Raw genomic sequence first — 13,298 nt, forward strand, 5'->3', positions numbered from 1 at the left:
TTTCTTTTTTTTTTTTTTTTTTTTTTTTTTTTGAGACGGAGTCTTGCTCTGTAGCCCGGGCTGGAGTGCAGTGGCCGGATCTCAGCTCACTGCAAGCTCCGCCTCCCGGGTTCACGCCATTCTCCTGCCTCAGCCTCCGGAGTAGCTGGGACTACAGGCGCCTGCCACCTCGCCCGGCTAGTTTTTTGTATTTTTAGTAGAGACGGGGTTTCACCGTGTTAGCCAGGATGGTCTCGATCTCCTGACCTCGTGATCCACCCGTCTCGGCCTCCCAAAGTGCTGGGATTACAGGCTTGAGCCACCGCGCCCGGCCGAAGAACTTTTAAAAGTCAAAGAATCAGTTTGTGACCTTAAAGCAACTAGCAAACCTAATATCTCCCTGACTGACCTGCCCAATTTACACCAAATTTTGAAGACATTTTTATTTTACCAAGATAAATTGTCTAAATATTTATCTAAATTTGTCTATATTTGTCTAAATTTAGACAAAATAAATTGTCTAAATTTTGAAGCCTTTTTTTTTTTTTTTTTTGAGACGTAGTCTCGTTCTGTCGCCCAGGCTGGGGTGCAATGGTGTGATCTCAGCTCACTGCAACCTCCACCTCCGGGTTCAAGCAGTTGCCTGCCTCAGCCTCCCAACTAGCTGGGACTACAGGCATCTGCCATGACACCCAGCTAATTTTTATATCTTTATTAGAGACAGGGTTTCATCATCTTGGCCAGGCTGGTCTTGAACTCCTGACCTCGTGATCCACTGGCCTCTGCCTCCCAAAGTGCTGGGATTACACGCGTGAGTCACTGTGCCTGGCAAAGAAATTTTTGTTTTACCAAAAATATTTAAAATTGCCTTTATTTCCCAAAGCTTACTAAAGTCACATGAACCAAAAGACATTATAGTGTTCCTTTTTTTTCTGAGACAGTTTCACTGAACTGTCCAGGTTGGAGTGCAGTGGCACGATCTGGGTTCACTGTAACCTCTCCCCTCCATGTTCAAGTGATTCTGCTGCCGCAGCCTCCCAAGTAGCTGGGACTACAGGCGTGAGTCACGACATCCGGCTAATTTTTGTATTTTTAGTAGAGATGGGGTTTCGCCATATTGACCAGGTTGGTCTCGAATTCCTGGCCTCAAGTGATCCACCCACCTTGGCCTCCCAAAGTGCTGGGATTATAGGCATGAGTTACTGCACCTGGCCAGTTTTTCTGACAAAACGTTTGGTGTAAGCACTTATTATTTTTAAACCAACTAATCAAAGCTCTTTTATTTCACACACACAACATGTATAAATACACAGACAGAAGAAGATCCAGTAGTTGTAAGATTTTTCATTCACCAGTTTCTTAAATTGGATTACTGGCTTCAAAGTGGAGCCCCTGGAGGCGCAGGGCCAGGAAAGCATGCAGCTTCTATAGCCTAATAAACAAGCACAGCTGGAAGCAAAACAGACCCCAGAAATGAAGGGTCCCATTTTTACACTGGATCCTAAAAGATCCTAAAAGAGAAACACTACAGAACCAGACAATGCAATGATCTCACAGTGCATTTCACTGCACAGCAATCCAAAGCCAATCAGTCCATTTTGTAATTAGCCCATCTCCCATGGGGGTCATCTCTGGGGGGGGCTGGGCGCATTTCCACACCTTCTAGATGGCCAGGAGCTTCTCTAATCCAAACATGCAAAGACCAAGCATTCACCCTTAACTGCCATTAGCCCCTCCTAAAAGTTATTACACATCAAAGCTCTCTCATAATGCGAGGTAATTTCTAGTACCCCCAAAAGTCAAAAACGTCAGATAACGCAATGTACAACAGAACAGAGCCTTAGATTTTGAGAAAGATCTATCCACTTTTTTTTTTTTTTTTTTTTTTTGAGACGGAGTCTCGCTGTGCTCCCAGGCTGGAGTGCAGTGGCCTGATCTCGGCTCACTGCAAGCTCCGCCTCCCGGGTTCACGCCATTCTCCCGCCTCAGCCTCCCAAGTAGCTGAGACTACAGGCGCCCGCCACCACGCCCAGCTAGTTTTTTGTATTTTTTAGCAGAGACGGGGTTTCACCGTGTTAGCCAGGATGGTCTCGATCTCCTGACCTCGTGATCCACCCGCCTCGGCCTCCCAAAGTGCTGGGATTACAGGCTTGAGCCACCGCGCCCGGCCGATCTATCCACTTTTAATTCCTGGGGTTCCACGAGGAAAACAGAGTTGTTGTTTTCCAGAACAGGGTCTGTGGCGCCTCCTCCTTTTTTGCCCAGGCTGTTAGAGCATGAATATCCACTTTTAACTAAGCTTACTGTCAACCATACTGCTCTTAAAAAAAAAAAAAAAAAAAACAAAAAATAAACACTCCTTTTAAATCTCGTATTGCCCAGCTTTAGCCAGGCCAAACAGCCAACGTTTCTGCCTTTTGAACTTTACCAAAGGTAACCTCACAGGTGTTCAGAGAAAGAAAAAGTCAAGACAGTTCCTGAAAGGGAAGATAATTAATAAATGGTAAAGGTCACTCAAATATCAAACCAGAAACAACTCATTCCCTAAGTCAGGAATTGAACCCTGAACCCAGGCCACCATCCTGAAAAGACAGAGCCTCAGCTACTGAGCTACGGCACTGAGCAGTCTCCACTGCCCTTTCCAGAAGGAGCCTAACGCAGCCAATTCTGAGCTTGCAAAGGCTTCTAACTGCTCAAGATAATTTTTAGGACTATTACATGAACCCCCAAACTCCTGTCCACTGGATGGTGGAAGCCAAGAGAAAAAACCGCCACATGGTTACCAGGTCAGAGTCCCAAGGACATGAAACAAAACGAAAGGGAGAATTCATCCTTTTGTTTCCTAGAAACCTGCAGCACAGTTTATAACTGAGCGGTTTGCTGAGCCACCTCGAACAGCAGGTGCCTAGGCCTGCATTCTATACCCCTCTTTATGACAGAACAATACAGGAAGACACATAAAGCACCTCAGATTCGCTACAGTTTAAGACTAGCCTTGGCCAGGCATGGTGGCTCATGCCTGTAATCCCAGCACTTTGGGAGGCTGAGGCGGGTGGATCACCTGAGGTCAGGAGTTTGAGACCAGCCTGGTCAACATGGAGAAGCCCTATCTCTACTAAACACACACACACACACACACACACACACACACAAATTAACCAGGCATCGTGGCGCACGGCTGTAATCTCAGCTACTCGGGAGGCTGAGGCAGGAGAATCTCTTGAACCAGGGAGGCGGAGGTTGCAGTGAGCCAGGATCCGGCCACTGCACTCCAGCCTGGGTGACAGAGCAAGACTCTGTCTCAAAAAAAAAAGGAAAGGAAAGAAAGAAAGGCACACGAATCCTTTTTCCCATTAGTCCGAACTTTACAGGAGATAAACAGTGATTTTTACCATTCATCCAACCAGTTTGCACAGAGAGGAAGAAAGAGGCTGGAAGTCTGTCTGGTAAGAAACTCTTACCCTTTTGCTGGCATGTCAGGGTTCTGGGTTCCCTCTCCCTAAGCGGCCCTGGTGACCCAGCTGGCTGCACCACAGCCCTGGGGCCAAGCGGCAACACAAAGGAAAATTATCTTTGTCTGTTCTGGCCAGAGTAAAATACGTGTGACAAAACATAGACATTAGCCACTCTGCTTAGCACCCAATATCAAACTGGCAAGGTTCAAATTTGCCCCTGTCATCGTTAATCCAACCTCCAACATGTAGTCTTTGGGCAAGACGGTCTCTCTGACTAAGAGAAAAGTTAAGAAAGGGAAAGATCAGAAAGGGAGAAAAGCATTGCCTGAGGCAGGGTGGGGAAGGCCAGCGGCTCAGGGAGGCCAGAGTAAGACCTACCCTTCCCAGTGACACTGAATCAAAAGCTCAGGAGGCCGCTATCAGTCAAGAAGGGCTCTTTCCCAGTAGTCCCATCAGCTCTTTTTTTTTTTTTTTTTTTTTGAGACGGAGTCTCGCTCTGTCGCCCAGGCTGGAGTGCAGTGGTGCGATCTTGGCTCCCTGCAACCTCTGCCTCCCGGGTTGAAGCAATTCTCCTGCCTCAGCCTCCCAAGTAGCTGGGACTACAGGCACCTGCCACCTTGCCCGGCTAATTTTTGTATTTTTAGTAGAGACGGGGTTTTACCAAGTTGGTCAGACTGCTCTCGAACTCCTGACCTCAGGTGATCCGCCCACCTTGGCCTCCCAAAGGGCTGGGATTACAGGCGTGAGCCACCACGCCCGGCCCCATTAGCTCTTAAGTGTCTCACTTTGGGAAGGAAAAAGCTCCACATGTCCCATGATCCTGCACATGCCTAATTCTGTCACCCACAGCCATCAGCAAAGACTGCAAGGCAGATTACTCCAAAGACAACAGCGGTTAACATGCCATAGTACCAAATCCATTCTTAGCCAAGAGGAACTTTACCGAGTGGGCCTTCTAAACCCCTAAATCTTAGAAGGGACTCTAACCATCCTAAGTCGGGGCTCAAACCCAGGTTTGGTCAAGCATCCTTGCCTTTTATTAAGAGGGGCCTTGCTGAGCACAGTGGCTCACGCCAGTAATCTCAGCACTTTGAAAGGCCAACGCGGGCGGATCACCTGAGGTCAGGAGTTCGAGACCAGACTGGCCAACATGGTAAAACCGTGTATCTACCAAAAATACACAAATCAGCCAGGCATCATGGTGCGTGCCTATAGTCCCAGCTACTCGGGAGGCTGAGGCAAGAGAACTTCTTGAACCCGGGAGGCAGAGGTTGCAGCGAGCTGAGATCACACCACTGCACTCCAGCCTGGGCAACAAGAGCGAAACTCCGTATCGGAAAAAACAAAAACAAAAAACAAAAACAGAGGCCTTTAACCCTCTTGGTCTTAGGAAAGACTCTAACTCCCCTAAGCTGGGCCTCTAACGCAATCCCATCCTTTACTCGGGTACCTACCACTTATCCAAAGTTGGCCAATTTGTGCTGCAGTCTATTTCCTTTGGGTCAGGGGTCTCCTCAGTATCATCCCTTCTGTGGTTTGACAGAACGATGTCACCAGAAAGGAGTCCCAATCCGACCCCAAAAGAGGGTTCTTGGATCTTGCACATGAAAGAATATGAGGCAAATCCATAAAGTGAAAGCAAGTTTATTGAGAAAGTAAAGGAACAAGATCTTTCATTTTCCAGGTGGGCCTAAATGTCTCCCTGAATGCCATAAGTTGAAGCAGAGGGTGACTAGACGCCAACATGGCACAGTGTGGCACTGAAGCTGCTGGCTCTGAAGATGAGGAGGGAGGCCTCAGGGAGGTGCTGAGCCAGTCACCTCCTTCACGAAACCCACCTTGCTCTGCAGCTGCCTGCTCACAGCCATGCCCCGATGCCACACCCAGGGGTTCTCGGGGAACATTAATGGAATGAAGGAGTAAGAAAATCAAAGGTCACCAAGCCAAGCCCTTAAAGGGCAATGATGTGTGTGCCACAGGGCCCCATGGCATCTCGTGCCAGCTGAGCTGGGGTGTGTGGACCCGGGGAATGGACCCGGCTGGACAACCTCTAAGGCTTGGCTCCATCTCAGCCTGTGAAGGAATCACTTCTCTGACCCCCACCTCTGCCCAGGAGTGTTAGAGCCAGGGAGGAAGAGACCCCATGGACCAGCCAGAGGACCCCGGCTCCAGGTGAGTGCTGGCTCCAGGGTGGTCACTGGGAATCAGCTGGTCTCAGCCCTCTGGGGCCTCCAGCTCACCCGCTGACTCCCTCGGGCTCTCCACCCTTGTCCGCATCTTTCCCCACCCTTACCCCCAGGCTCAGCAGTCTAAGGACTGCCTCCCCACAGAGGGCATTTGTGGAGTCTGTTCCCCACCAGAGGCTCAGACTCAGGCCCCGGTGCAAGGCCCCCAAGCTGGGCCTCACCAAAAGGCAGCCAGGTGGGGACCCCAGGAACACAGCCTGGGCCTGGCAGTGTCTGCTGCCATAGAGGCCAGTTCTGCTCCGGCTCGGGAAGAGAGGGAAAAGAAGGAAAGGGAGGAAAGGGGGTTCAGGGTCTCTTGGAAATACCTCCCTCAGGGCATGTGACCTGGCCTGGGGTATGGAAGAACAGAGGCAGAAAGGGAGGTGCAGGGGAGGAAGGTGCCCCCCAGAAATCAGGTCGGCGGTGGCCAGTGCCCACTTCACCCTCAGAGGGCGAAGAACACCAAGATGCCCCGACCCGGGTCCGGGGACGTTGGAGGGCAAAGTCTGGGGTCACTCCCCGTTGCCCCCTTCCCCCACCCCATGGATCCAGCTTGGCCCGGGGCTCCCGGAGGCCCTGCCCGCGGTGGGTTCTCAAACGCCAGAGTCGGGGGTGGGCGGGGGTCACCCGAGGGCCGCTCCCAGATGACCCACGCCCGCCCGTCTCCAGCACCGGGCTGCGCCTCGCGGTGGCCCGCGAGCTGCTCCTGGCCGCGCTGGAGGAACTGAGCCAAGAGCAGCTGAAGCGCTTCCGCCACAAGCTGCGCGACGTGGGCCCGGACCGACGCAGCATCCCGTGGGGGCGGCTGGAGCGCGCGGACGCCGTGGACCTCGCGGAGCAGCTGGCCCAGTTCTATGGCCCGGAGCCTGCGCTGGAGGTGGCCCGCAAGACCCTCAAGAGGGCGGACGCGCGCGACGTGGCGGCGCAGCTCAAGGAGCAGCGACTGCGGCGTGAGTTCCGGGCGGGAGGTCCCTCCTGTCTGGACAGAGGCTGGGCCGCCTTCCTCCCGGCTTCCCCGAGAAGCCCCGGCGCGGCCCCCGACCCCCGCGCGTTTTATCCACAAGTTCGCGGGCCCCAGGGGTAGGATCCTGCGTGCTCCTCAGGGTGACTCGGACCCCAGTGGCGCCTTCCCCCGGTTCCCCGCCCTCGGCGGAACCTCACCCCAGTTTCCCTTGCAGGGCTCGGGCTCGGCTCCGCGGCGCTGCTCTCCGTGTCCGGTGGGTCTCTCTTGCTGGGGGGCACGCGTGTCCCAACCCCGCTTGGAGGGTCTGGGGGAGGACCGGGGTGGGAGGGCCGCCAGGGGCGTGGGCCGTGGTCCAGTAGAGGAAACTGAGGCCTGAGCAGAGCCGGGGAGGGCGTGGGCTCCCAGAGGGCGCAGCCTGCCCCACCGCCGACCCCTGTCCCCGCGCTGTCTCCCGCTGCGCGCAGACTACAAGAAGAAGTACCGGGAGCACGTGCTGCAGCTGCACGCCCGGGTGAAGGAGAGGAACGCCCGCTCCGTGAAGATCACCAAGCGCTTCACCAAGCTGCTCATCGCGCCCGAGAGCGCCGCCCCGGAGGAGGAGGCGCTGGGGCCTGCGGAGGAGCCCGAGCCGGGGCGCGCGCGGCGCTCGGACACGCACACTTTCAACCGCCTCTTCCGCGGCGACGAGGACGGCCGGCGGCCGCTGACCGTGGTGCTGCAGGGCCCGGCGGGCATCGGCAAGACCATGGCGGCCAAAAAGATCCTGTACGACTGGGCGGCGGGCAAGCTGTACCAGGGCCAGGTGGACTTCGCCTTCTTCATGCCCTGCGGCGAGCTGCTGGAGCGGCCGGGCACGCGCAGCCTGGCTGACCTGATCCTGGACCAGTGCCCCGACAGCGGCGCGCCGGTGCCGCAGATGCTGGCCCAGCCGCAGCGGCTGCTCTTCATCCTGGACGGCGCGGACGAGCTGCCGGCGCTGGAGGGCCCCGAGGCCGCGCCCTGCACAGACCCCTTCGAGGCGGCGAGTGGCGCGCGGGTGCTGGGCGGGCTGCTGAGTAAGGCGCTGCTGCCCACGGCCCTCCTGCTCGTGACCACGCGCGCCGCGGCCCCCGGGAGGCTGCAGGGCCGCCTGTGTTCCCCGCAGTGCGCCGAGGTGCGCGGCTTCTCTGACAAGGACAAGAAGAAGTATTTCTACAAGTTCTTCCAGGACGAGAGGAGGGCCGAGCGCGCCTACCGCTTCGTGAAGGAGAACGAAACGCTGTTCGCGCTGTGCTTCGTGCCCTTCGTGTGCTGGATCGTGTGCACCGTGCTGCGCCAGCAGCTGGAGCTCGGCCGGGACCTGTCGCGCACGTCCAAGACCACCACGTCCGTGTACCTGCTTTTCATCGCCAGCGTGCTGAGCTCGGCTCCGGTAGCCGACGGGCCCCGGGTGCAGGGCGACCTGCGCAATCTGTGCCGCCTGGCCCGCGAGGGCGTCCTCGGACGCAGGGCGCAGTTTGCCGAGAAGCAACTGGAGCAGCTGGAGCTTCGTGGTTCCAAAGTCCAGACGCTGTTTCTCAGCAAAAAGGAGCTGCCTGGCGTGCTGGAGACGGAGGTCACCTACCAGTTCATCGACCAGAGCTTCCAGGAGTTCCTCGCGGCACTGTCCTACCTGCTGGAGGACGAGGGGGTGCCCAGGACCGCGGCTGGCGGCGTTGGGACACTCCTGCGTGGGGACGCCCAGCCGCACAGCCACTTGGTGCTCACCACGCGCTTCCTCTTCGGACTGCTGAGCGCGGAGCGGATGCGCGACATCGAGCGCCACTTCGGCTGCGTGGTCTCAGAGCGTGTGAAGCAGGAGGCCCTGCGGTGGGTGCAGGGACAGGGGCAGGGCTGCCCCGGAGTGGCACCAGAGGTGACCGAGGAGACCAAAGGGCTCGAGGACCCGGAAGAGCCGGAGGAGGAGGAGGAGGAGGGAGAGGAGCCCAACTACCCCCTGGAGTTGCTGTACTGCCTGTACGAGACGCAGGAGGACGCGTTTGTGCGCCAAGCCCTGTGCCGGCTCCCGGAGCTGGCGCTGCAGGGGGTGCGCCTCTGCCGCATGGACGTGGCTGTTCTGAGCTACTGCGTGAGGTGCTGCCCTGCTGGACAGGCACTGCGGCTGATCAGCTGCAGACTGGTTGCTGCGCAGGAGAAGAAGAAGAAGAGCCTGGGGAAGCGGCTGCAGGCCAGCCTGGGTGGCAGCAGGTGCGTCTCCAGGGCAGAGATGCTCTCTTGTGTGTGAGGTGTGTGTGCGGGTGCAAACCTGTGCACCTCAGTGTCCATCTGGCATGGGGAGCACGTCCAGACCAGACCTTGGCTCCCCAAAAGGGGAGCCTTTGACCACCCCCTTGCAAGGCAACCACTGAGTTCCTATCTTCTTCCCCAGGGTGTCCTCACCATGCCCACCCTCAGCCACCCACAACCTATGAAAACTTCCTAGTATGTCCCTACAGCTCCGGCCCAGCCCTTCTTCCCATTATATGTCCTGACAATAAGTTCTGGAACACACGATGCCCTCTGTCCTGAGCCTCTGCACTTGCCCTTCCCTCCACCTAGAATATTCTCAGTTTGCTGCCTGTCCTACAAGTCTGCCCTGGCTCCCCCAGCTGGCTGGGGACCCAGCTGGCTCCAGAAGTGCCCTTTTGACCATCCTGCTATGACATCTGCCCCACACCTCCACCAGACCCTCAGCTCCTCCCGGGCAAGGCTTTTGCCAGACTTCCCTTGAATTTAGCTCCAATTCAGCCCCTGCCCAGGTGCTTGGCATCTGTTGAGAGGATGAATGTCACGAAGTTGGCAGGGACTGGGCCTGGGGACCCAAAGACCCATGTGGGGGATGTGGGTGATACTCAGACACTCCAGGGGGATGGTGCCTGGGCCCCAGATGAGTGGTTTTGCTCTGGGTGTGGTGGGGGGAGTGTGAAGGGAGTGACTTCACACTCCTCACCTTCAGCATGGAGGTGAGGAGGAGGGGCAGCTCTGAGACCCCAGGACCAGAGATAGGCAGGAGTCCTTTCTGGGAGGCACTGTGAGGGGCAGGGTGGGCTTCACCTTCCTCTCTCTCCCAGCAGTTCTCGAGGCACCACAAAACAACTGCCAGCCTCCCTTCTTCATCCACTCTTTCAGACAATGACTGACCCGCTGTGCGGTCTGACCAGCCTCACGTGAGTGGCCACACCCCCAGCCCTTCCTGTGGAGCAGACTGAGAGCAGGACGCCCTGGGAGAGACAGAAGTGTGGCCTAGGAAAGAAGGCTGAGGGGTCAGGCCAGAGCCTGAGGCCTGTGGGTGCTGGGACTGGCAGGCTCTCCTCACACAGAGTGGAGGGAGGAGGGGGTGGGGGTCTGGAGCTTCATTACCAGGTTAGGTACTGGTAGGAAAAGGTTGGTCCTGGTGTGAGTGGAAAGCAGCGAAGCGTACTGAGGGAGGGATTAGAGAAGACAGGAGTGTATTTTCCTTCTGAAGGAAGGAAACTGCCGTTGGAAAGTGCTGGGTTCTTAGAAGCAGTGGAGGAAGGCGTTCAAGCCCAGGCTCCAAAGTCAGGCTGTCTGCAAATCCCAGCCTGCTTGTGTGTGCCCAGTGGCAAGTCCATCTGTCCAAGCTTCCATTTCCCGCCCTGTGAAATGGAACCAGTAGATCTAGAGAGTTGGGGTGAGATTTAATGTGGCCACACATGTACAGTTCTTACATGGCAATAACTTTCCAGTCACTTTTAGCTACCACCAAGTGAGCAGAAAGGAAGAGAAAATCTAGGAACTAGTACTGATGATGAAACAGGTACATCCTACATGGATGGCGACTCAGCAGATTAGCTTGGTACGGGGGTAGGGGTGTGGCAATCTGGACATAAGCATAAGAGCCAAAAAGGTGATCGCATTTGGCTCAGCAATCCTGCTGGTAAACTAAGATGTTCAGCACACCATTATTTATAATGGCAAAAAAAAAAAAAAAGGAGAAATACCACAACTCCCCAACCATCAGGACTGGCCGACGAAATAAACTGAGTCGGCCACCTCAGCTTGGTGGACAATCGTGCGGCAAACATGTTGAAACACGTCTCCGCTCACCAAAGAGCTCGTTGAGAGTGTTGTAGGGAGAAATGGACACAGCTCCCGGGGGTGCGTGGTGACAAAGGGCACGGCAGGCTCTGTGGGGTCCAGCGAGGGATGTGGTGCCAACACATCTCTCAGCTGAACCTTGGGCCGCTGGGGAGCGGGCAGTTTATCCAGTTGGAGGTGGTGTGGTGGCTGAGGTGCCCACAGGTAAATCTATGTGCTTCTTGACCACAGGCTGTCCCACTGCAAAGTCCCTGACGCAGTCTGCCGAGACCTCTCTGAGGCCCTGAGGGCAGCTCCGGCACTGACAGAGCTGGGCCTCCTCCACAACAGGCTCAGTGAGGCAGGACTGCGTATGCTGAGTGAGGGCCTAGCCTGGCCCCAGTGCAGGGTGCAGACGGTCAGGTGAGGCCTGGCTTGGGAGGGACCATGGGATGCCCCCACCACCACCCCAGCAGCTCCTGAGGTCTGCCCTCCCACAGGGTACAGCTGCCCAGCTCCCAGCAAGGGCTCCAGTACCTGGTGGGTATGCTTCGGCAGAGCCCCGCCCTGACCACCCTGGATCTCAGCGGCTGCCAACTGCCTGCCCCCATGGTGACCTACCTGTGTGCAGTCCTACAGCACCAGGGATGCGGCCTGCAGACCCTCAGGTGGAGGCAGGGGTGGGAAGGGTGCTGGGGACACAACCCGTCAACTCAGGTGGGGGTGGGTGCCTGGGGGCTTCCCCTGAACCCTGAAGAGGAGCCTCTCCCAGGGACCTCCCACGTGACAGAGCTCAAACACCGACCTGGGAGCCCGGCCCTGACAGGCCTGCCCTCTGAAGCCCTGGCCACAGCTCCGGGCCTTGACCACTTTGCCTGACCAAATGTTCATCTGTTGTCTGGTGCCCATGGCCGCACCCTGGGCCAGTGGCCCCGATACCCTTTTGCCACCCCCAAGGCCTGGCCTCTGCCCCTCCCCTAGCCTCTGACAAACCTCTCAACTGACACCGCCTGTCCCTGAGTGTCTGTGGCACAGCTAAGCCGACAGCCCCGTCACTGACCGAAGCTCGGCTGCTCCCACAGCACTGCCCGCAAGCCCTGGCTGCTCCCACAGCCCTGCCCGAAAGCCCTGGCTGCTTTCCCCCACCGCTGACCCTGCTTCTGCTCTGTGTGTGTGGCTGCAGGCTGACCTCTGTGGAGCTGAGTGAGCAGTCACTACAGGAGCTTCAGGCTGTGAGGAGAGCAAAGCCGGATCTGGTCATCGCACACCCAGTGCTGGACGGCCACCCAGAATCTCCCAAGGAACTCGTCTCAACCTTCTGAGGCACTGGTGGCCACAGCAGGGTGGAAGACCCTAGTCAAAGTCCCTATGGAGAGAACGGCCCATTCCAAAGGCGGGAGGACATTGCTCTCAGCCTCTGGGAAACTTCTGAGCCGAGAGGCCCCGGACAGGCATGTGGGAGGCCCAGACATGGCACCCTGCCCCGTCCAGGACAGGTCCAGGATCTGCCCCTCTCTCCATACTCTGGGGGACTCCTTCTCCCCCGGCCTCACCACTACTGCACCCACCTTCCTCTCCTGGGCCCCTCCAGCCATTCCCCTTGAAGACACCCCCCAACCAACCCAAGCCACAATAATGATGGTGAGAGCTCCTACCTGGGGCACAATGACCCTTCTCTGCCCAACCCCCATCTGCAGTGTGGCCCAGCAGCCCCCAGGACTGTGCCCCTGTAGACCGAAGGTAGGCAGGTCACCGTCCCTCCCTGTTAGGAATGAGACCATCCCTGAGGCTGTGGCCCAGGCCCAGAAGTGTCCAGGGTCTGAGATCTTTGGGAAGGGAGACTAGGGCAGGGTAGAGACAGAGCAGAACCCCCGTGCTGGGTGGGAGGCATGACCACATGGCGGGTGAGCAGCCCCCATGCACTGATGATAAATTCTCCTGTGCACTCATTTCTGTTGGCTTCTATTACACCTGGCCAGGCATGGTGCAATCCAGGTCGATGCTCACAGTCTTTCCAGCATCCCACTTTGACAGGGCAGGATGGTGGCCCCCAGTTCCTCAATGAGGAAAGTGAGTCTCAGGGGGCAGGCTGACTGCAGAAAGCGCTGTGACAAGGGCCTTGATGGACAGGACCAGCAGCGGACAGTCCTTGAATCCTGGTGTCTTCTCTGCTCAACCCTACTGGGCTGCTGAGACTCCAGTCTGAGTGGGGAGGTGGGGGAGACTCTAGATTCAGCCCCATCACTTCCAAGGGGAAATCTCCTCCTATAATCCACTTTCAAACTCCATTTCTTCATATCACAAAACACAAAAAAACCCTGTCCTCCTACACTTGGCATTCTAGGTAGGAAGACAAACATCTACATGATACATAGTATAATACTATATATATATATATGCTACATACACAACACATATGTATGTGATACACAGCGCAATAGCACAAATACGTATATTATACGTATACGTGTGCCAGGTGTGGTGGCACGTGCCTGTCGTCCCGGATACTCAGGAGGCTGAGGCAGGAGTTCGAGGCTTGAGCCTAGAGTTCGAGGATGCAGTGAGCTATTAGGTTGGTTGGAAAGTAAGCAAAAACCGCAATCACTTCTGCAACAACCT

The 13,298-nt window shown here is 56.4% G+C and overlaps 1 protein-coding gene across 3 annotated transcripts; it reads left to right on the top strand.

Moving 5' to 3' along the window:
* Positions 1–5,380: 5,380 nt before the first annotated feature.
* Positions 5,381–12,085, top strand: NLRP6 (NLR family pyrin domain containing 6). 3 transcript variants are annotated; one of them, XM_025357582.1, is made up of 9 exons: positions 5,578–5,606; positions 5,734–5,855; positions 5,995–6,609; positions 6,838–6,876; positions 7,088–8,849; positions 9,716–9,808; positions 10,932–11,102; positions 11,180–11,347; positions 11,863–12,085. In XM_025357582.1, exons 1-9 carry the CDS (start codon positions 5,578–5,580, stop codon positions 11,999–12,001), a joined length of 3,138 nt encoding a protein of 1,045 aa, XP_025213367.1. In that variant the 3' UTR covers positions 12,002–12,085. The 3 variants fall into 3 exon arrangements, with proteins under 3 accessions (XP_025213368.1, XP_025213369.1, XP_025213367.1); XM_025357583.1 differs by lacking the exon at positions 5,734–5,855 and having other exon boundaries at positions 5,381–5,606; positions 6,329–6,609; positions 9,713–9,808; XM_025357584.1 differs by lacking the exon at positions 5,734–5,855 and having other exon boundaries at positions 5,381–5,606; positions 6,329–6,609.
* The last annotated feature ends 1,213 nt before the right edge of the window (positions 12,086–13,298 follow it).

This window comes from Theropithecus gelada, chromosome 14 (genome assembly GCF_003255815.1).
Source record: "Theropithecus gelada isolate Dixy chromosome 14, Tgel_1.0, whole genome shotgun sequence".
In the NCBI taxonomy this organism is placed as follows: domain Eukaryota; kingdom Metazoa; phylum Chordata; class Mammalia; order Primates; family Cercopithecidae; genus Theropithecus; species Theropithecus gelada.

Coding starts and splice junctions, on each gene's coding strand:
- NLRP6 (XM_025357582.1), top strand. CDS start 5,578: ATGGACCAGCCAGAGGACCCCGGCTCCAG. Junction 6,877..7,087: donor GGCGCTGCTCTCCGTGTCCG/GTGGGTCTCTCT, acceptor CGCTGCGCGCAG/ACTACAAGAAGAAGTACCGG. Junction 8,850..9,715: donor GCCAGCCTGGGTGGCAGCAG/GTGCGTCTCCAG, acceptor CTCTCCCAGCAG/TTCTCGAGGCACCACAAAAC.